At 40.4% G+C, this 21,627-nt stretch overlaps 1 protein-coding gene across 5 annotated transcripts in view; it reads left to right on the top strand.

Annotated features, from left to right (window-relative positions):
• The window catches only part of ipo8 (importin 8), a gene marked incomplete at its 3' end in the record, with an annotated part of 35,696 nt that overhangs the window by 756 nt on the left and 13,313 nt on the right, over positions 1-21,627 (top strand). For 3 of the 5 annotated variants that reach the window (XM_080421671.1, XM_080421668.1, XM_080421670.1), the window contains exons 2-17: positions 4,076-4,157; positions 4,680-4,836; positions 6,198-6,356; positions 7,137-7,293; positions 8,089-8,178; positions 9,110-9,204; positions 10,958-11,042; positions 11,452-11,586; positions 12,406-12,505; positions 12,981-13,057; positions 13,547-13,663; positions 14,796-14,885; positions 18,525-18,690; positions 19,210-19,370; positions 19,708-19,833; positions 20,641-20,716. In XM_080421671.1, the coding sequence (XP_080277797.1) occupies positions 4,076-4,157; positions 4,680-4,836; positions 6,198-6,356; positions 7,137-7,293; positions 8,089-8,178; positions 9,110-9,204; positions 10,958-11,042; positions 11,452-11,586; positions 12,406-12,505; positions 12,981-13,057; positions 13,547-13,663; positions 14,796-14,885; positions 18,525-18,690; positions 19,210-19,370; positions 19,708-19,833; positions 20,641-20,716 (1,873 nt within the window). The remainder of the gene's footprint in view (positions 1-4,075; positions 4,158-4,679; positions 4,837-6,197; positions 6,357-7,136; positions 7,294-8,088; positions 8,179-9,109; positions 9,205-10,957; positions 11,043-11,451; positions 11,587-12,405; positions 12,506-12,980; positions 13,058-13,546; positions 13,664-14,795; positions 14,886-18,524; positions 18,691-19,209; positions 19,371-19,707; positions 19,834-20,640; positions 20,717-21,627) is intronic. The other 2 variants (XM_080421672.1, XM_080421669.1) reach the window with 1 other exon arrangement.

Below are 21,627 nucleotides of genomic sequence, written 5' to 3'. Positions count from 1 at the left end.
ACAGCCAACAATTTGTTGCAACAATGCCTATTATAGTCCCTTGACTCCCTTCGCAGTGTTGTACAAATCAGTGGAGGAAAAAGTACTCCCTTTTTTTTTTACTTAAGTAAAAGTATCTTTACAGCAATGTAGAAATACTCTTGTTAGGGCACGGTCACACAGCACTTACATTAACTTTTTATTTATTATTTACTCATTATGCAGAATGTCCCATTTCACAAGTTTTCAAATGTATGAAATGTATTAAAATATTTTGAAAATAGCAGATCTACAAGATCACAATGTGAGCAAATGGCTGAAATGTACATAGAGCTGAAGTGATTATTGTATGTTTGTATGTTATCTCAAATCTAACTAGTGATTGATTGATTGATTGAATACTTTATTTAGGAAGACATGGTAACAGTACATGGAAGTTCAAATCACAATAAAAGGGCCCCTAAACTGGATCGCTCATAAAAGCACTTGGCTTATTTAAAATGAGATCCCCGTGCACTCAAATCATGACATTTAAGACATACAAATATACACTACTATGCAGAACGTCATACAATCAGCTTACATGTTGCTGGTATGAAAAACAAGAAATATGTACAATAGACAGTTTTAGGAGGAGGGGAGGAGGAGGGGGGATAGGTTAGGACTTTGACAGGGGCCAGTTTGGAATTGCAGCCTCCTGAAGGTGATTCTTTAGGGCAGTTTTGAAAGTGAGTAGGGTTTTACACTCCTTTACTCCTTTGGGTAGAGCATTCCACATTTTTGTTGTATAGCATGAGAAAGAGTTCATTCCCTTGTTTGTGCCAAATCTGGGTTGAACATGATCAGTGGAGCTGCCTCTGGTGTTATGATCGTGGACTTTTTACCATTTACGTTTTGGAAGTATTTAGTATAGTAAAGTAACTAGTAACTAAAGCTGTCAAATACTTGTTGTCGAGTATTTATAAAATTTGCCTCTGAGATGTAGTGGAGTAGAAGAAAAAGTACACCAAAAAAGTAAAAAAAAAAAAAAACATACCTCAAAATTGTACTTAAGTACAGTACTTGAGTAAATGTATGTACCGGTAGTTACTTTACACCTCTGGAAAAGGGATTTTAATCTAGTTTTCTTTTTTTCGGGCCTGCTTGCATGCAAATTGCTCCTCTGAAAGTTTTCAAGTTCGTGTTAATGTTAAATATGGGATTTTACCAGAGCATAATTTTCATGAAGGCTTTAAACATTTATAGTTAAATGAACAAAGCTGCATATTGGCGACAATGGCGAGCATACAATACAAAGTGATGCAGCCAAGAGGAATCTGTGTGATTAAAATGCAGTGCCACTCAGTTTATATAGGAATGCTGACTGACACTTACCATCGCTGACAGATTGGCATACATAGGCAGTGGTGTAAAGTAACTAAGTACATTTACTCAAGTACTGTACTTACAATTTTTACTTTACTGGAGTACTTTTACTTCTACTCCACTACATCTCAGAGGCAAATATTGCACTATAATTATTTGACAACTTAGTTACTTTGTAGATTTTGATTATTATTACAAAACATACATTAACCACAAGATTTTAATGCGTTGCATTTGAAAACAGGACATTCTGCATAATGAGTACTACTTTTGGTACATTAAGTACGTTTTGATAGCAATACTTTTGTACTTTTACTCAAGTAAATTTTGAATTCCGGACTTATATTTGTAACAGAGTAATTCTACATTGCAGTATTTATACTTTTACTTAAGTAAAAAATGTGAGTACTTTTTCCACCACTGCTGACAAATCACATTGCTGACAGATTGGCATACATACTGTAGGCCTACAGAGATCAGTTCATGCCTGTTGTCATGTTAATGTGTTCTCGACTTTCCATTTCACACAGTTTTTTTGTTCTTATCAAGTCAACCGCATTTCTTTCTTTCTTTGAAAAATGTAACATGTCAAGGAAATTTATATATATATATATATATATATATATATATATATATATATATATATATATATATTCTTTTTTTTAAAGGTTTTTTATTTATTCTGAAATGAAGACATGTAGGGAATATTACCCAATATTAGAGTTGCTCTGATAAAATAACTCGCTAAGAATTGAAGATGTACGTACAGATAGGCCTGTCACAATTATTGCATAATCGATCGCCTAATCACAATTATTTGAGATAATCGCAATTATTTTTTGCATGATCGTCATAATCATTTTTCCATGTTAAAAATGTTCATATATTTTCAAACATTAAAAAAAATAGTGGCAATAGCCGATCTACAAGCGCACAACTTGTGCTTGTCTTCTTCTTCTTTCGGCTTATTCCCATTGCGGTCGCCACAGCGGATCATTATTTTCCATCCCTCGGTCGGTAGCGCTGTCGCCTCACAGCTAGAAGGTCGAAACTGTGGGCGCTGGGGGCGTGTCTTCTCCTCCTCGTCATCAGTGCCCATACCCTAGATGGGGTTGGCGAAAGGGCCTACTCTGTGTGGAGTTACCCTCTCCTAGGGTACCATCTCAACCTTGCCTCTCTTGTTTTATCCCCAAACCTCCTAACCTGGGCTGATCCTCAAATCTCAAAACTTGCTCTTGTAGATCTGCCTATTTCCACTATTAATGTTTTTTTTTTTTAAAGTATAACGCAGGGGAAGGCAACCTTATTGTGAGAATGCCCGACTTGCGGTTGGAGTTAGTACAGAGGCCTTGATATGGTGTAACCAAAAAGGTGTATTTATTTTGATTGTTCATCGACAATACAAACAATACATGAACACAGGAAGCTCTCCACACAGGTGACATGGTGGTGTCCAGCTCTCATCCTACCACCAACTGAGTGTGTTTATGGCTGGCAGCCTTTTATACTCAGCTGGAGGCAATTAGTTTGGACTCAACCATGTCAAGTGGTAGATTACCGAATAATACACATACATAAATACAGATAAAATTAACTCTCATTAGGGGTGTGCCGATATATCGTCCCGCGATATATCGCGATACGTTTTTTTTTTACAATAATAATAATCAGGCATGCAAACAGCCCGAGGTGAAAACGGTGACAACATGTTTTTTTTCGGGTCAGGTGTCACACTATTGCCCTATTTGGATTCAAAACGGCTATTGTAGCTGAAAAGCTACAAGTTTGCATGTCTGAATAATGCAAAAACAGAATTATTTGTTTGCATTTGCTTTTTTTCTCCCCCATATATGTTTTCATAATAAAAAAGTGCGTATCGTATCGAAATCGTATCGAAGTTGTGAGCCCAATATCGTATCGTTTCGTGAAATTAGTGTATCGGCACACCCCTAACTCTCATAGCATCTATCAAAACTCCATGAACTACACCAATGATTCTCATACTACATTACACAAAAATGGCACAGGGGAGGGTACTCACTGTCACACTGGGATGAGTGTGAGAGAGAGGATATGTCATTTAAAATATATAAATACATTTTGTTGTCAATTCAGTTAAGTCCCCTCGCATCTGTATGCAAATGACCTCCTGCACATAATTCTACGTTCATTCAAACTCTGAACTCTGACTGATGCATAAGATAGGGAAGGAGTCTGGGAGATAGGTGGGTTATTGTCTAATGATCATTACAATGTCTTGATGTGAAAGAAAATATTTCAAAAGAAGACGAAAAAGGGAAAAAAACAAAACAAAAATAAAGGTAGTTGTGTATATGGAGTGAACAATCAAAATCTGCTGGAAATATTTTTATTAAACTTAATATTGATATGGCACACTGACTATCAAGAAAATAAAGACGTGGCACTTTTTGGCTGCACATGGCACAGCCAAAAAGGTTGCCGACCCCTGGTATAAAGTGATTAAATATGTATGCTATTTGTCATATCTGCCCTATGCAACTTTTGTATACTAAACTCTAAAAGCCAAACAGAAATATAATGTTTATTCATAATGTTCCAATGTTCAATGACAGAAACACAAATTAAATCGTTCATCGCAATTATTTGAGTCACAATTAATCGTTAGTAAAATGTCATAATCGTGACGGCCCTAACCACAGAATACTATGCGTGTGTTACGTTACAATAAGTGCTTCCCGTGTTGTTTCAGTCCTTCAAGATCATCAACTTTGCCCCCACGCTGCTGCAGATCATTGTGTCTGAACAGGTGGACTTCCCTGTTCGCCAGGCAGGTGAGAGACAGAGACACTGCACTGTGCTGCTGTTGAGCTGTGGCTTTTTGAATCGAAACTGCTGGTAGCAGCCTTGAGTGATGTTGTTGCTTTGATCTGAGCATTCCTCACTTGTGGTTGCTTGTAATGTCTGTGATCTAGAAGATCTCTTAGCCCAGTGGTTCTCAACCTTTTATTTTTTTCCCACAACACCCCTCCAAAACAAACAGATGGGTGGGCCACGTCCATTTCCAGAGCATGTTTTGATCAAGTATTATTTAGCAGTATTACAGTACAATGTAAACTCCCTTCAAGGTTTTAAAGAAAACATATAGAAGATTAAAACATCCGCACACTGGTTTAAAGGCAAATGATTTGCCTGATGTAGACCTATAAGGTAAAAACAAAACTTGTAGATCTGCCATTTTTCGGCTATTGTTTGTTTGGTTATTTTCAACTGTTTTTCAGCTATTTTAATGCTGTCCTAAAATATGTGTGTGTGCGTGTGTGTGCGTGCGCATGCATGTATGCGTTGGTTCACAGCTGCCATCTACCTGAAGAACATGGTGAGTCAGTACTGGCAGGACAGAGAGCCGTCTCCGGGTGAGGTGGTGTTCCCCTTCAACATCCATGAGAACGACCGGCAGCAGATCAGACAGCACATCGTGGAGGGCATCATCCAGTGTCCAGAGTCCATCAGGTAAAAGAAAACAGAGCTGGCGCATCATCCACTCGAGGGTATAGGTGCAGGACCAATGAAAATCACAGGCAATTAAAAAATAAACGTACAGTCACTGTGGCTTACAAGGGCTCCCAGTCAAAGCTTTATTTAGTTAACGTTTCGCCTAAAAAAAAGTGTTTTACTGCTGATAATTTTTTTTAAATGGCAGAATCCATAAGGTACTAAGTACCACAGACACGCAATGCATTTGTTCATGTTTTCTGATTGGTCAGGTGAGCATGTTTACATGAAAAGCACATGATAAACGTCTATGCAACCACTGAAAACAACTATTATAATAAAAATGTTGGCAAAAACCGGGACAATTTCTTAGTGAATGTTGAAAACCGGGACATATTAGTGTTTTAGAGATATTTGTCGGGACTCGGGACACCCAGATTGAAAGCGGGACAATCCCGGACAAACCGGGACGTCTGGTCACCCTAGGTTAAGTGCCTTGATCAGTGACTCCTCAACATATTGCCAGGGCCAGGAATCGAACCTGGGACATTCTGCTTCCCAAGGTAGGCTCTCTACCCATTCAGCTATGGCCGCCCCCAACTGTGTGTGGCTTTGTCCGATACTCTATTGTAATCCACGCAACTGTGTCTATCTTACTGTTGTAATGCATGTACTGTAACTGTGTCTGGCTGGTCCGATACTAGCATCTAACTAGGTCTCAGAGAAATAAATGACTGATCACAATGTCAGCAATCTGGGAACCCATCGTCAAATAAAAAGGAAAAACGGCACCCCCAGTGTTTTTCACTTTTGCATTTGACTCTGGGGGGAGTGATTAAATAGACCGACGCTGACTGGAAACCGGGGTTTTGGTCCGCCTTCAGCCCTCCACTTCTATGTTTTAATTCCCACTAACAATATTTCTCCATGGAACGCTAACACCATTTCTCCCAAAGAACATGGATCGTTTTGGTTATAAGCCCACTTGTTTCTATGATGAAAGAACAAGTTAAAATGTGACTTAACTTTCCGTGGTTTTGTCGGCTCCGAGGACGCTATTGTTAAATTAGTTTGGGTTTGTTTTCAGTGGGAAGCGAGCGCACAGATGTAAATCCCGCCCACTACATTTGATTGGGTAAAGCGCGGCCTGCTTCCTGATCTGAAGGCATGCCCACTTGTAGGTCAACGCTCACGCGTTCTGAACGGGGCTCCCGACAGATTCAGTTGCGCAGCTCTGAATCTGTTCTTGAGAGATTACACTGTCAGTAACACAGCGCTCTAAAATAACGGAACAAAAATCAAGTCGGTGCGTGAAATCTCGATCGCGAATTGGCCAATGATGAGGTCGATGACATTTTTTCGGGTGTTTCTCTTCCCAGGTCCCAGTTGACGATGTGTCTGCGTGCCATCATAAAGCACGACTTCCCCGGCCGCTGGACGGGCATCGTGGACAAGCTGGGCATGTACCTGCAGTCCCAGAACAGCAGCAGCTGGTATGGCAGTCTGCTGGCGCTCTACCAGCTGGTCAAGACCTACGAGTGAGTCCTCTGTTCAGGTTCCTCTGTTCCTCTCCATCGCATCTTATGCTACCTCCTAGGAAACCGTTTTCCTTCTCTTTCAGTTGTGTTTAGCGTTTTCACTTTCCTTTTCCTCGCAATTCAGTCATTCTGTGCCCTTGTACTGTAGTCCAGGGGTTCTCAAATTGGGGTCTGTGGACCCTCCAGGGGTCCTTGAGGGGGTTCCAGGGGGACTGCAGCAAGTTTAGTTAATAATAATATTAATCATAATAGCTCAGATTTATATAGCGCTTTTCTAAGTACCCAAAGTCGCTTTACATAAAAGAAAAGGAAGGAACCAACTTTATTAATAAAAATAATAAATAATAATAATAAAAAACTAAAATATAGGTGCTAGATTAAAATCGCTAAAATGTTGAGTTGGAGTGACATCTTAACTCGATCTCAGCTGGGAAATAATATATTAATATAGCATAAAAATAAGTTTAACCACTTTAACCCTAATATATACTTCGGCTTTTCGAAAACAGCCCGTCTACAAGTTTGTAGACTGGCTGTCCCTGACATGAAAATGTAACATTTTGTTTATCATACAAGCGGTGTGATCTGCTGTTCTCATTGTGTGTGTGTGTGTGTGTGTGTGTGTGTGTGTGTGTGTGTGTGTGTGTGTGTGTGTGTGTGTGTGTGTGTGTGTGTGTGTGTGTGTGTGTGTGTGTGTGTGTGTGTGTGTGTGTGTGTGTGTGTGTGTGTGTGTGTGTGTGTGTGTGTGTGTGTGTGTGTGTGTGTGTGTGCGTGCATCAGGTATAAGAAGGCAGATGAGAGGGAACCGCTGCTGGCAGCCATGCAGATCTTCCTGCCTCGCATTCAACAGCTCATCACCCAGCTCCTGGCAGACGCCACCATTTTCTCTGTCCTCATCCAGAAACAGATCCTCAAAATCTTCCACGCTCTCGTACAGGTGGGTTATGGGTATGACTGTGTAAGTGACGGATTTTGCAGTGATCGAGATCAAGTCAGTGATGATAAAAATATAGAAGAGCCAAGTGTAAAAAAAAAATTACATATAAAAAAAAAACTGTTACGATTTATTGGATTAACCTACATGAGCAAGATTGTCGGTTACTGGTTCTGGATATCGGTTTCGATATATTTTCGGTTAATCGCCCAACCCTAGCATTTTTTGTCTTTGACTTCCCTTCTACGGTCTCTTATGTCATTTATTGACCTTGTTTCAAGAGCTGTCACAAGCAGACCAAAATTATTGTTTCTAATAGCTGGACTGAGTTTCTGTGTCTTCGTGTGTGATTGTTAGGTCACGATTATGACATTTTACTTGACGATGAATTGTCTGTCAAATAATTGCGATTAACGATTTAATTGTGTTTCTGTCGTTGAACACCGGAACATTATGAATGAAAATGACATTTCTTTTTGGCTTTAAGACTTCGTAACCAAAAGTTGCACAGGGCAGATACGACAAATAACATACATATTTAATTACTTTAGACTTTCAAAAAAACATTAATAGTGGAAATAGCAGATCTACAAGCTCACAACGCGTTGCGATGCATTGTGAGCTTGTAGATCGGCTATTCCCACTATTTTTGAAAATATATGGACATTTTTAACATCGAAATGATTATGACGATTATGCCAAAAATGCGATGATGTAATAATTGTGACAGGCCTAGTGATTGTTTTGACGAATAGACGGTGACGTTGATAAGAGTTGTCGGTGTCATTTCCCCCGCAGTACTCCCTGCCTCTCCAGCTGATCAACAACACAGTCATGACCCAGTGGATGGAGATCCTCAGAGCCGTCATGGACAGGGACGTGCCTCCTGTAAGACACACAACACTCTGCACTGAGCAGCAAGCAGCCAATTCCTATAGCAATCCTATAGTTCTTCTGCTGAAATTGTTTACCATTTAAGCCCCCCCCCCCTTCCTAGAACCATACACAGTAACAGTTGCACAATTACGATCATGAAATACTTTGGAACCAGCGATTCCCAAATAATTGGCAAAACACTTTTTAACTGATTCACTGCCAATCACGTAGATCTACGCGAACCTATTTAAAGCCGCCACGTGCCAGTCACGTAGATCTACGTGAACTAATTTTTATTTTTATTTTTTTTCAATTTGACCCAAAGACCAAGGAGATATGATTTTTTGAAGATCTAGACTCCTATCCACTTCCTTGTTAACTTAAAACTTAAAAATTCGGTATCTCGGCTCCTGAGTACTTTTTTTTTTTCAATTAAAAATCTCTGGCACTGGCTAAAAAAATATTAAAATACCTCTGGCAGTTAATGGGTTAATGATAATATATGGCATTTTGATTTCAAACCCTGAAAATTTTGTTTTAATTCTAATACCGATAAATAGGAACTTAAAGCTATTCAAAAAGAGCAGATATATAAGCTATGAGCTTGTAGATACTATAGCTATTTATTTATTTTAAGCGAACATTTGTAAAATATTTAGTTCCAGGGCCCCCAGAAGCAAAGATTTGAGTTACAAATGTTGGTTTAAAAAATACATATTCAAAGATTTGCACACATTTTCTCAATTACTTTCTAAAATAGCAGATCTAACAAGCTCATAGTGCGTCACTCAGTGCCGCACTGTGAGCTTGTATATCTGCTATTTTTGAATAGCCAACGAAATCTTAAGTGACACAGATGCGTTCCCGGATTGAATGGGTTAATGTTTACGAATGACCCTCACTATGGATTTGATCATTGTTGTTTGTCATTGTGTGTTGCTAGGAGACATTGGAGGTGGATGAGGATGACCGTCCAGAGTTGGTGTGGTGGAAGTGTAAGAAGTGGGCCTTGCACATCATCACTAGACTGTTTGAGAGGTGAGACTCTTCGTTAGAAACCTCGGTCACACTTTCTATGAAGCCTGTGTCTATATATAATGCATTTATAATATATTATAATCTGCTAACACCGTATGATTAGAGTTATAAGCATGCACTCATAAACGCAATGCTTTCTAACAATAATCAACACAAAGCATGTTATAATGATTTCAGATTTATAAGTTCAAGTATCATAATCCTTAACACATTGACCGCCAGAGGTTAATCTCATAATGTACTCACCAGTGCCAACGTTTTATTGTTGTTTTTAGTTTTTTTCACGTCGCCATAGACCTCGTTAAAATCCTTAAGATTGATCTGTGCACTGTTTGTAAACATCGCGGACATCTCCCTGCGTCTACCAGTCCAAACCACGTGTCAAACGGGGTATCCATGTTGTAGTTAGAACGGTTTATGTTAAACAGTGATCAGCGAGGAGAAAAACTACAATCGAAGAAAATGGCGTCTCAGTGTGCGCTTTAGAATGGGAGCCGGCGTGATCGTCAAAACCGGATCCCAAATAATTCTGTTTCCGGTGGTGTTACAATGAAATGTGCCGTACTAGAAAATTGAAAAAAGTTTTTTTTTTCGAAAAAAAAGGAAAAAGCACCACAGCCCGTAGGCTACGGGATCGGCGCTTTACCGTTGGATTTAACGGCCCGTAGAACTACGGGCCCGGCGGTCAATGTGTTAAAGGGATTCTAGGCAAGTTCAGAGATCAAAAAAAGAAAAAACTGTTGTCAAACACCGTTTGAGAGCGTTTTAAAACCGAAAGTAAAAAGTAAAAACAGCGCAGCAGAAAACAATGGCGGCTCGTTCCATTTTTGTCGGCTGCACTCAGTTCCATTGGGTTTCATTTGAACAGTTCACACAGACACGGACGTGCACGGACGCGCACATGCGTGCGTTTAATTTACGTCCCGGATACCCGGATGTCAAAACATAAATAGTAGGGAAAATACGGATTTCAGTGTTTCAATGCAGGAAAACACCCCAGCATCATTATATAGTGGCTGATAGAGGGGAAAAAATGCAAAATATATATATAAATATTTTAAAAATGTAGGCTTATTGTTGCCTAGAATCCCTTTAATAATTGCTGGTCACTCACAGACTTTTTCTTTTGGCTAGGATCATAGTGTATTATAATTGTCATAGTTGTAATACATTATAATAATTGTATAATGCATTATAATCGCAGCATTAAAATGCTAGAATAATGGAAAATGGTGCATTTATATAGCGCCTTTATCCAAGGCGCTTTACAATGTGCATTACATTCACCCATTCACACACACATTCATACGCCGACGGTGGGGGAAACCATGCAAGACACCAACCTGCTCATCGGGAGCAATTAGGGGTTCAGTGTCTTGCTCAAGGACTCTTCGGCACTAACTCTGGGATCCTGGGATCGAACTGGGAACCTTCCGGTTCCCAAACGGCCGCTCTACCTTGTGGAATTGTGGACAAAATGTCATCCAACGATAAGAAAATATTAAAAGTTTTGGGTCTGAGAGTCTAAATCTCATCAGATGGTGGTCCGTGGCTCCAATGCCGAATAAATAATGGACCTTGATATGAAAAGGGTTGAAAACTACTGCCATAGATAGATGTTTACAATGCATTACAGACATGTGCTTCATAGAGTGTTACTGAAACACGATTTGGCGTGCAAAGGGATTGACATGATGACTGATTCCCATTTCTTCCGTTCCCTCTGCTTGTGTCCTCGTGGCGCGGGTCGTAGGTATGGAAGCCCAGGCAATGTGACAAAGGAGTACTTTGAGTTTGCCGACTTTTTCCTGAAGACGTACTCAGTGGGCATACAACAGGTATGTACATGCTTCTCCTTCAGACAAGGGGTCCCCAGCAAAATTAGTTCAGCATCACAATAATTTTAACTACTTAACCCATATGTTATACTTTGGCTATTCAAAAATAGCAGATCTACAAGCTCATTGCGCGGCGCGTCACTTCGTGCCGCACTATGAGCTTGTAGATCTGCTATTTTTTGGAAAATCGTGAACATTTAAATCTTTGAATATATATTTTTAAAGCAAATGTTTTTAACTCAAATCTTTGCTTCTGGAGGTCCCTGGCACAAAATATTTTTTAGATGCGGGTGGTCTGCAGCCAAATGCATATCGTTTAGGGGGGGTCCTTGACATGAAAAGGTTTGAGCACCACTGCCCTAGGGGTCCCGGACCCCCCTCTGTTAAGTTGTTGGTGTGTTTTGTCCAGGTGCTGCTGAAGGTGGTGGACCAGTACAGACAGAAGCAGTACGTCACGCCGCACGTCCTGCAGCAGTCGCTCAACTACCTCAACCAGGGCCTGTCTCACTCCATCACCTGGAAACAGCTGAAACCACACATGCAGGTGGGACCAGGGTTATTAGAGTTAAACTAAAACGAAATAACCAAAACTAGAAAAAGGTTATTGGAAATAAAACAAGGCTTTACCCCCCCTCCAAATAAAAGATAACTAACTAAAACTGTATTGTGTGTTTACAAAACTAACTGAAACTAACTAAAAATGAAGAAATGTCCTTAGTTTTAGTCTTTGTCAGTATCCAATGTTTTCCTTAATAAAAGACAGTGCAACTAGCCCATGTACAAGCTCAGCCTGTAGAGCTGCTATTTTTGTTATTCTTCTGATCGTTTTGAATATTTCCCTGGCCCTGACTATCCTATATTACAGTAAAAAAAAACAAAGGATTACTAATCATAACTAAAACAAAACAAACTTTTTTTTAACTAAGCTAGCAAACCTGCTTCAAAAACAAATCAAAACAAAACGGAAATAAAAATGTAATCTAATGAAAAATTCGAAACTATAATAACTCTGAAGTTCTGAAGGTTAAGAATGTATGTCCATTTGATTGAATCAAATGGAAGGTTCTCTGTTCTCTGTCTATGTTCTCTCTGCCTCAAAGAGCCAGAGACTGCATAACCTAACACCCTTGGATCACCAATGTTTTTTCCATTCTTATTAATCTATCGAGGATGAGACACATTGGAGTCCAGGACTTAATTTCCATTGTGGTCCTCATACATAACAAGTACATGTCCGAACACAAGAGTATTAAGTATTGTGTATGTGTTGTGTACGTATATATTAATGGATGTCTTGGTAGAGCTTTAAAGATTGAGAAAAGCTGAATTAAAAGTGTCTTCATGGCTGATGTTTGCTCAACAGACCATAAGTCAGGAGGTCATCTTCCCGCTCATGTGTTACAAAGACGAGGATGAGAAGCTCTGGCAGGAAGACCCCTATGAATATATCCGCATGAAATTCAGTGAGTGGAAACACACACACACACACACACACACACACACACACACACACACACACACACACACAGCAATATAGAGATGTATGCTGGAAATGTTTATTAATGCTTCGAGATTTTTGTATTTGTAGATACAGTGACACCTAGTGGCAAGTTTCTGTGGGTAACAGATCTCAGAAGATACCTGTTGTCTAGTGGGTCTCAAAGTGGGATCCAGGGACCCCTCAGGTTTCCTTGAGGGGGTTCCACATGGACCCTTACGGGTCTGTAACTCTGGGAGTGTACACATGGTTCATTATGGGTCTGTAACTCTGAGAGTGTTCAAATCGAACCAAATGGACCCTTACGGTTCTGTAACTCTGAGAGTGTACCCATTTGTACACTCTCAGAGTGTAGTAAAAGGTTTGAGAACCACTACAGTGTAGACCACGCAGTTTTGTCCAAACCACTGTGCCAGCCTGTATGTTGTTGTGTGTTGTAGACCTCTACGATGACCACGCTCTCCCCGCCACCGCTGCCCAGAGCCTGCTGTGCAAAGCTGCCCGCAAGAGGAAGGAGGTGAACATGGCTGATGTTACAGACATTTTAGGGCCCGGTTATCCTTTTAAAGGAGAACTTCTTCGTCCATTTTCAACATGATCTTCGTATAATTGGTCCTCACTAATGCTCATTATAATAAGATGACACCTCACCATTTCCAGACATTTCACCTACCTGTCTACCAAAGACGTCATCGATGGAGATTACAAGCTAATAGAAACTATAGACTTTTCCTTCCTGGAAAGTTAGCTTGTTGAAATAGAAGCCATTGTTTGTGCATTCATAAAAAAATAATATATATATTTTTTTAGATCTTGTTTAAATTGACCGGTTTCTGAAGGTTTCTCCCCTCCTCCCCTCCTCACAGACTGAATAGACAGAAAAATCGTATTTGAGGATAGGTTGAAAATGGATGATGTGGTCCTTTTCAAGCATCCATAAATAATAACAGAAAGCCTTTGTACGGTGAACTTTGACCTTTTGTCCTGCTGCTGTCATTTTTGTCAGGTTCTTCCCCAGATGATGGAGTTCTGCCACCAGATCCTGATGGACCCCTCTGCTGACCCCCGCAGGAAGGACGGGGCACTGCACTGCATCGGCGCTCTGGCTGAGCTCTTACTAAAGGCATGTACACCTTGCCTGTGTGTGTGTTTGTCTGTGTACACACGCACGCGTTGCTTGTGGAAGTGACCGTATGAGAGGCTACTTCGAGAAGGGAGAGTCCATTTGGGTTCGGCTTGTACTAGTGCTGGGCAATTAACTGAAAATATATCGACGCTAGAGATGAGCGGATGGGCTTTTTCGTCACCCTAATCTGCGTGAGACGGAAACTATCTTTGCTTTAGTCCACTGTGTTGTTGTTTTGAAGTGGAAGGACCCCTTGCCGGCAAAAGCATGTGTAGTCGGCGGCTAATTTGTGCCTGATGGAAATTGATGTAATATTAAAATACTACAAACGCACATGCGCCGATATTTCGTGCTTTTTAAAAGCTATAATAGGCCTATTAGACATCATTAATTTATTTCCCGCATTATTTCACCTGCGGTTTATCCAATATTAATTAATAATTATATTTGATTGACCCAAATCCACCCAAACTAGTTCTCCGCGGCAACCGTGCCTAAAATCGCAATCTGTGCATCTCTAACCAATATTTAGAGTGGGTAACTGACTTATTATTGAATGATCGAGAAGCACATTTTTTATTTTGTTTTATAATGTATTTTTTCTTATATATCAACGAATCGCCACAAACATTTCTAATAGATTTGATATAATCGACTAAATGTATTAGCCTGATTAACCATATAACCCTTGCTTGTACTGTAGCTACTTTCACTAGTTTAATTTATTTCTATTTTTGTAATTGTTCATCAATAGTAATCAAGGCAAAAGTTTGAAATAATTGTGATATTGCTTTACTTTACTTTATTTGTTTATTTACGGGACGGTGCACGTTAATGAACATCCAGTACATGTACAAGAATTCAATCAATTGAACATGATCTCATGTAAACATGCCGGATTTAGCTAGAAGCTCATTTCCATCCATTTGAAGTCGTAACGCCCTGCCCTAGCTATTACATCCTGTTTTAAGACTGAGTCCATGGCCTAATAAACGTAGAATGTTGGACCCAAGGTCCTTCCCTTGTCCTTGAGGTGATGGATATCGGTACGGGGTTAGTTGACTGTGCCATGTTGTGACTAGCTCTGTGACCGTGACTCTTCTGCTGTGTCTGTTCCGATCCACCACAGAAGCGGCTGTACAGGGAACAAATGGAGCTGATGTTACAGAACTACGTGTTCCCCTTGCTCAACTCTCCCCTGGGATACCTGCGAGCCCGGGTGAGTGAGCCCGTCCCTATTCCTCACAAACAACGCCGTCTTTCTTCCTCACCAGACTGTCTGCCCTCAATTATATGTTTTAAATTAGCAACATCCCAACCCCTCCGATACGGAGTGTGCTAGAATAGAATGCAGGAATGTGATCGTAGGTATACAGTTGTCAGTGGTGTAAAGTAGCCTAACTAAGTGCATTTACTCAAGTACTGTACTTAACTCTCTCACTGCCAGACTTATTTCTGGCCGTGTTTGCCCACTGCCAGCGATTTTTCAATTTTCTTACCTTTTTCAAGTAGTCACAGAATATTTATCTCCATTATGATTATTTTTTTTAATAAAAAAAAAAAACTTGTGATAACTCGTTCTTGGCAGCCAGGGCATTCAGAAAAATACTCGTGATAACTCGTTCTTGGCAGCCAGAGAGTTAAGTGCATTTTGAATACGGGACTTCTACTTGTAACAGAGTATTTCTATATTGCAGTATTTATACTTTTACTTAAGTAAAGAAATGGAGTATTTTTTCCACCATTGACAGTTGTACTTTATAACAAGGACATTCATGTTTGTGACCATTTTAATGCTTGTATGGGGAACATTTTAGTATAGAGTATAGGCATGTGATCAAATCTAAAGACCTTCAACATTGATTTCATGGTGTTGGATTTTATTGTAGTCAGGCTTCTTTATCATTTATTTAGTGTGTGTGTGTCTTTCTGTGGAGGATGAGGAGGAGGAGGATTCTACTGATACATTTCCGAAGGACCAAATACATTTAATTTTGGGGGTCCTTGACAGTTTGAACACCAAAAAGACATTTGTAGAATCGGCCTCAGGTCTTAATGGGTTACGGTTAAGTGCCTTGCTCAAGGACAATTGCTGGGCGGGAGGTGAACCGGTGACCTTCTGATTACCAGGTTGGACTCTAGTCTGTACCCGCTAAGCCACTGTTTCCCAAACAGTGGGTCGGGACCCATTTGTGTGTCGCAGACCGTTTTTTGTGGGTCCCGTGTAAATATAAATCAACATTTTACATCAATTAAATGCAATTCCAACATTTTCCAAAAGTATTTCATGAATAAAATCAGAAAATGTCTAATTTGTCTTTTGGGTCTCGAGCTAAAACGTTTGGGAACCAGTGCGCTAAGCTACGGCCGCCCCCAAACACTGGGGAAATTAAACTACGTCTTGTGTTTGGAAACAGTGCTGTAATTTTCTTCTGTTTTATGTGAGTTATGTAAGATTGGCCTGCCATCCTTTCAAAAGGGCAGCCATTTGTTCAAATGATCGATGTCCCGTTTTGGAATGACATTTCCTATTTTCTGAGGAGGTGGCTCGTGTCTGACAGTGATTCAATAGTATTAACAGAAGCAACGCATTTTGGAAAATGTTCTCTTTCTGTTTCTCTGCCGAGAAGGAGTCAGGGCTCAGCTTGATATCAGGCGGAATAGCTCCGATGCTCAGACAGCAAATACATATACTTTGAACTAAGGTTTTTAAAGCTAAAGTATCTATGGTTGACTACCTTAAACTCTGATCGTTTTCACACAGAAAACCTGGGACTCAACCCACGTTCACACAACACCTTTTAACCAGGGGTGAAAGTGGGCCGGCACGGTCCGGAACGCCGTTCCGGTAAAAGATTAGGTGCCGGAACGCCGTTCCGTTAAGAAAAATTCGAAGGTAGTTGTGAAAATCCCATATTAAATAACCTGCCACAGACCCATGGCCATGTTCAAGAAGAAAACATAATCTACTAACGTCAGATTAACATACACAATTATTAAATTTTCTAATAAAGTGCTTTTGAATTGTTCCACTGTGTGTTTGTGTCAGCTTAATCCGTGCTATTTTTACGGTGTTTATTTATTTTACGGAGCCGATAAGCGTCTCCTCTTCTCCAGCGAAACGAAACTGGGACTGGGATCAATTCACTTTGCAGCTTGGAGATCCGGTATAAAACAGATACGGAAACGGCCGTTGTCCGTGCCTATGTGTGTATGTGCAAATTACCGGATAAAGAAGGCGGGCTTTACGACGAATTAAATCCCACCAACGTTCAAAACATGTTTCTGGTTGGCTGACAGACTAGCATAGTTAGTTCTGATTGGTTCAACACGTCTTTTCTGGAGAAAAAAAGAAAAGAAAAGAAACGCGAGGGGAAATAAACACTGTTTTGATGAAGAATGCAATTTTAAAAATAAATGAAGCACAATGCAACGAAAACTAACTGAGATGTTTAAGAGAAAAGAAGACAGAGTTGAAGAAGCTGACAATGTGGTTAAAAACAAAGTTTGTAGAACAACAACGCCCAGGTACAGTGGTGGGAAAAGTACTCAATTACTTAAGTAAAAGTATCAATACTGCAATGTATGTATGTAAAGCACTCTGTTAACAGTTTGGAATTGAAAATGTACTTGAGTGAAAGTACAAAAGTATTGGTATCAAAATTTACTTAAAGTACCAAAAGTAAAACTACTAAAATGTTTGAAAATAGCAAATCTACAAGCTTGTGGAGCTTGTAGATCGGCTATTTTCAAATAGCCTAGGTATAAAATAGGGCTAAAGCTAAAGGGATTAATGTATGATTTATAATGTAATAATGTATATCTGCAAAGTAACTAAAGTTTTCAAATAATTGTAGTGGAGTAAAAGTACAATATTTGCCTCTGAGATGTAGTGGAGTAAAGTAAAAGTATAGACAATTGGAAATACTCCAGTAAAGTAAAAGTACATTACATTAGTATAAACCCATTTTGTTTGAATATTTTATTAGGCAGAAATTGTTTTTTGTGATAATAAATTGGTAAAATCAGGCAAAAATATGAATTAAATAACATAACCTAACCTCTAATCCTAACCCTAAAACCAAAATAAAGAAACCAAAAACTGGAAAAAAAAACGAACCCAATCCGCCCAAAACCGCGAAAAAAACGGGCCCAATCCGCCCAGAACCGCAAAAAAAAATTTCGAACGCACTCCCGAACACACTCCCGAACGCACTCCCCCGGCCGCACGGCGCAGCCGCGCGTCCTAACAGTTCCGGCAAGAACTCGCAGCCACTTTCACCCCTGCTTTTAACTGATTCACTGCCAATCACGTAGATCTACGCAAACCTATTTAAAGCCGCCACGTGCCAATCGCATAGATCTACGTGAACTGATTTTTTTTCCAATTTGACCCAAAGACCAAGGAGATATGATTGTTCAAAGATCTAGACTCCTATCCACTTCCTTGTTAACTTAAAACTTAAAAATTCTGTATCTCGGCTCCTGAGTACTTAATTTTTTTCAATGAAAAACTCTGGCACTGGCTAAAAAAATATGAAAATACCTCTGGCAGTTAATGGGTTAATGTATAACTTTTTCAAACGTTTTTTTTATGTCACATTTCAATGTGCGGAATCTTGATCAAAAACAGAGTAGAGTAACCTGTGTTCCCTTTTTTGATACCATAGCAGAGATGTGCCTGACCGGGAAATATATCTGTGGGTCAGATAAGCAGTCTTCCAACAGAAAACCAGGGGCCAATTCTGGGTCATTGTTTCGGTTTGAAACGTGTGCAAGGCAGGCATGAGGCAGCAGTGGTTTCAACAGGAGGTGCTGTTCTGATTCTCGTTTCTTCTGCCGTGTGCGTTCTTCTCAGTCGTGCTGGGTGCTCCACTGCTTCAGCCCGCTGCGGTTCCACGACGAGCTGGTGCTGAGGAACGCCGTGGAGCTAGTCAAACAGGACCTGATCAACGACAAGGAGATGCCCGTGAAGGTGGAGGCCGCCATCGCTTTGCAGACCCTGGTCAGCAACCAGGAGCAAGGTCTGCTCTAACATACATGGGTTAAAGTTCTCATGGGTTAAAGTTCTCAGTCGCCACTGCTGATTTCAGTCATTTGGATTCCATGAAAGCCAGCATGTCTTCTATGGAAGCATGTCGCGCACCGAAAATAGCCGATCTACAAGCTCACAACGCGTCGTGCTGCGACACGTTGTGAGCTTGTAGGAGGGGACGGTCAAAAGCCTTATATCATCCCCAGGTAGGGGGATTCTACTTTAGGCTAGTGGATAAGATGTTTGGCTTATACCATCCCTTCCCACACGGGAGCCCCGGTTTCGACTCCCGGGCATTAAACATACAGACAATGCCTATGAATTACCTACATGTCTATTGATTGTTTGAATGACACAAATGCAGGAAATAGTGTTTAGTTATGGTTTATGGAAGCCTCATCTGTCTCCATCACTATCTATCTTTAATAGTTTCTCTGTCTTTCTCGCTCTCTAGTCACTCTCTAATCACAAATTTTCCATGTTTGTGTGTGTGTGTGTGTATGTGCAGCCAAGGTGTACGTCAGGCCGTTCATTCGTCCGGTCATGCAGGAGCTGCTACACGTGGTCAAGGAGACGGAGAACGATGACCTGACCAACGTCATCCAGAAGATGATCTGTGAATACAACCAGGAAGTGGCTGCCATCGCCGTGGACATGACCCATAACCTGGTAGGACATGACCCCATAACCTGGTAGGGACGGGTCGGGTCTGTTGAGCTGTCACTATTGGTCCATCAGTCTGTCTGTTTGTATATCTGCCTCTTGATTTACTTATCTATCGCATTGGTTCTCAAAGTGGAACCCCCTCAAGGAACCCTGAGGTTCCCTGGACCTCACTTTGAGAACCACTGTCCTAGCATTTTCTAAATTACACACTGGTATCGGATCGGTACTCTGTATCGACCGATACGCAAGTTATTGGTTATGGGAATCGCTATTGGAAGGAAAAAAGTGGTATCGGTACATCCCTAATGTTGTTGTGATGTGTTTTTGTGGTGTTCACCAGGCGGAGATCTTCACCAAGGTGCTGCAGAGTGAGGAGTACGAGGAGAGTGAGGACAAGACGGTGATGGCCCTGGGCATCCTGAGCACCATCGACACCATCCTCACCGTCATGGAGGACCACAAGGAGGTAGGGCTATAGGCAGTCACTTTGTGCCAGGGACCCCCAGAAGAGAAGATTTATGTTTAAAACAAATCAAATTTATTTTTGATATTTGTATATTTCTTTCAAAAATAGCAGATATACAAGCTTGTAGATCTTCTGTTTTTGAATAGCCAACATATAAATGATAAAGTGGTTCAAATGATTGTGATGCTATGTTAACTACTTTTGCTGGGGACCCACTGGAACCTCCCCAAGGACCCCAGGGGGTCCCCGGACCCCACTTTGAGAACCAGTGCACTACTAGACCAGCTAATCAATTTAAACGTGTAGATTTAGCTTTTCACCGTTGTTTCACACTACTGTTGTGTGACAAAGTATAAAAGTGGCTAAATAGATTCATTGATACGTAAAAATACATTCTCGACTGTTCGATTAACCGTGAAAGTAATTATAGAATAGATAGCATAATGGATAAGAAAATGACTGATAGTCTCAGCCTTACAAGGAGGTCGCACGTGCACGCACACACACACACACACATACACACACACACACACACACACACACACACACACACACACACACACACACACACACACACACACACACACACACACACACACACACACACACACACACACACACACACACACACACTCTGATTCACAGAAACACTCCTACTATCAACATGTACTGTATAGAAAATGCAAGATCAGTCCAGCGCATTCAGCGCTGTCACAATATTGTGTGTGTGTGTGTGTATCCCTGTCTTTCACTCTCTCTTGATCATTAGCTTTATTACCCTTCTCTAACTCTCGCTCTCTCTCTCAGATCACTCAGCAGTTGGAGGGGATATGTCTGCAGGTGATCGGACTGGTCCTCCAGAAGCCCATCATAGGTATGGCAGGTGTGTGTGCACGCACGCTTCATTCATTCATTCATTCATTCATTCCCACACACACACCCATGTCGGTGTCCCTCCCACTGGTGGGAGAGGTACACACATTTAAAAAAGTAAAAGGCATGTTTTTGATATTTTACCTGATTAAAAGTACATGAGTAGGCTATTGGCATCAAAATATACTTCAGTACCAAAGTACTAAACCTTTTTGAAAATAGCCGATCTACAAGCTCACAACGCGTCACCATGTGATGTGTTGTGAGCTTGTAGATCGGCTATTTTCCAATAGTCAAATGAAATAAAATATGGCTTACATGTATTGTAATAATAATCTAAATCTGCAAAGAAACGTGTCACTAAAGCTGTCAAATAAATGTAGTACAATTGTATAGTATTTGATTTTTTAATGATTTTTATAATGATCAAGTAAAGTAAAAAATACCTAAAAATTGTACTTAAGTACAGTACTTGAGTACATGTATTTAGTTACTTTCCAGCACTGGTCCCTCCCTCCCCTTCCTCTGTTACATCCCATGTTACATCCCACCCCCCACCCATCGTTTGCCGTTGAAATTCACCACACAAACCAGATTCACTTTGCTTGTGTTCAGTCCAGATTACTCCAGTGGTTCTCAAAGTGGGGTCCGGGGATTCCAGGGCGTCCCCAGCTAAATTATTTAATATATACATTTTTATACACGTTTATACACTTTAAACCTGTATACCGGCTATATTGGCTGTTAGAGAATAGTTGATCTACCTGCTCACAACTGTTGTGTAGCCATTTTAAAAACGAATTCTTGAAAGAATGTGAAATATATTTAAAAAAGGTTTTTAACAACCCTGATTTTGCATGGCGTTCCCTGGCACAAAGTATTTTCAGATGGGTGTCTGCGGCAAAATACATATGAATTTGG

Source organism: Gymnoscopelus braueri (assembly GCF_963280865.1).
Source record: "Gymnoscopelus braueri genome assembly, chromosome: 23".
NCBI classification, from domain to species: domain Eukaryota; kingdom Metazoa; phylum Chordata; class Actinopteri; order Myctophiformes; family Myctophidae; genus Gymnoscopelus; species Gymnoscopelus braueri.
Note: the sequence above shows the minus strand (reverse complement) of the source record. Positions and strands in the feature narration are given on the sequence as shown.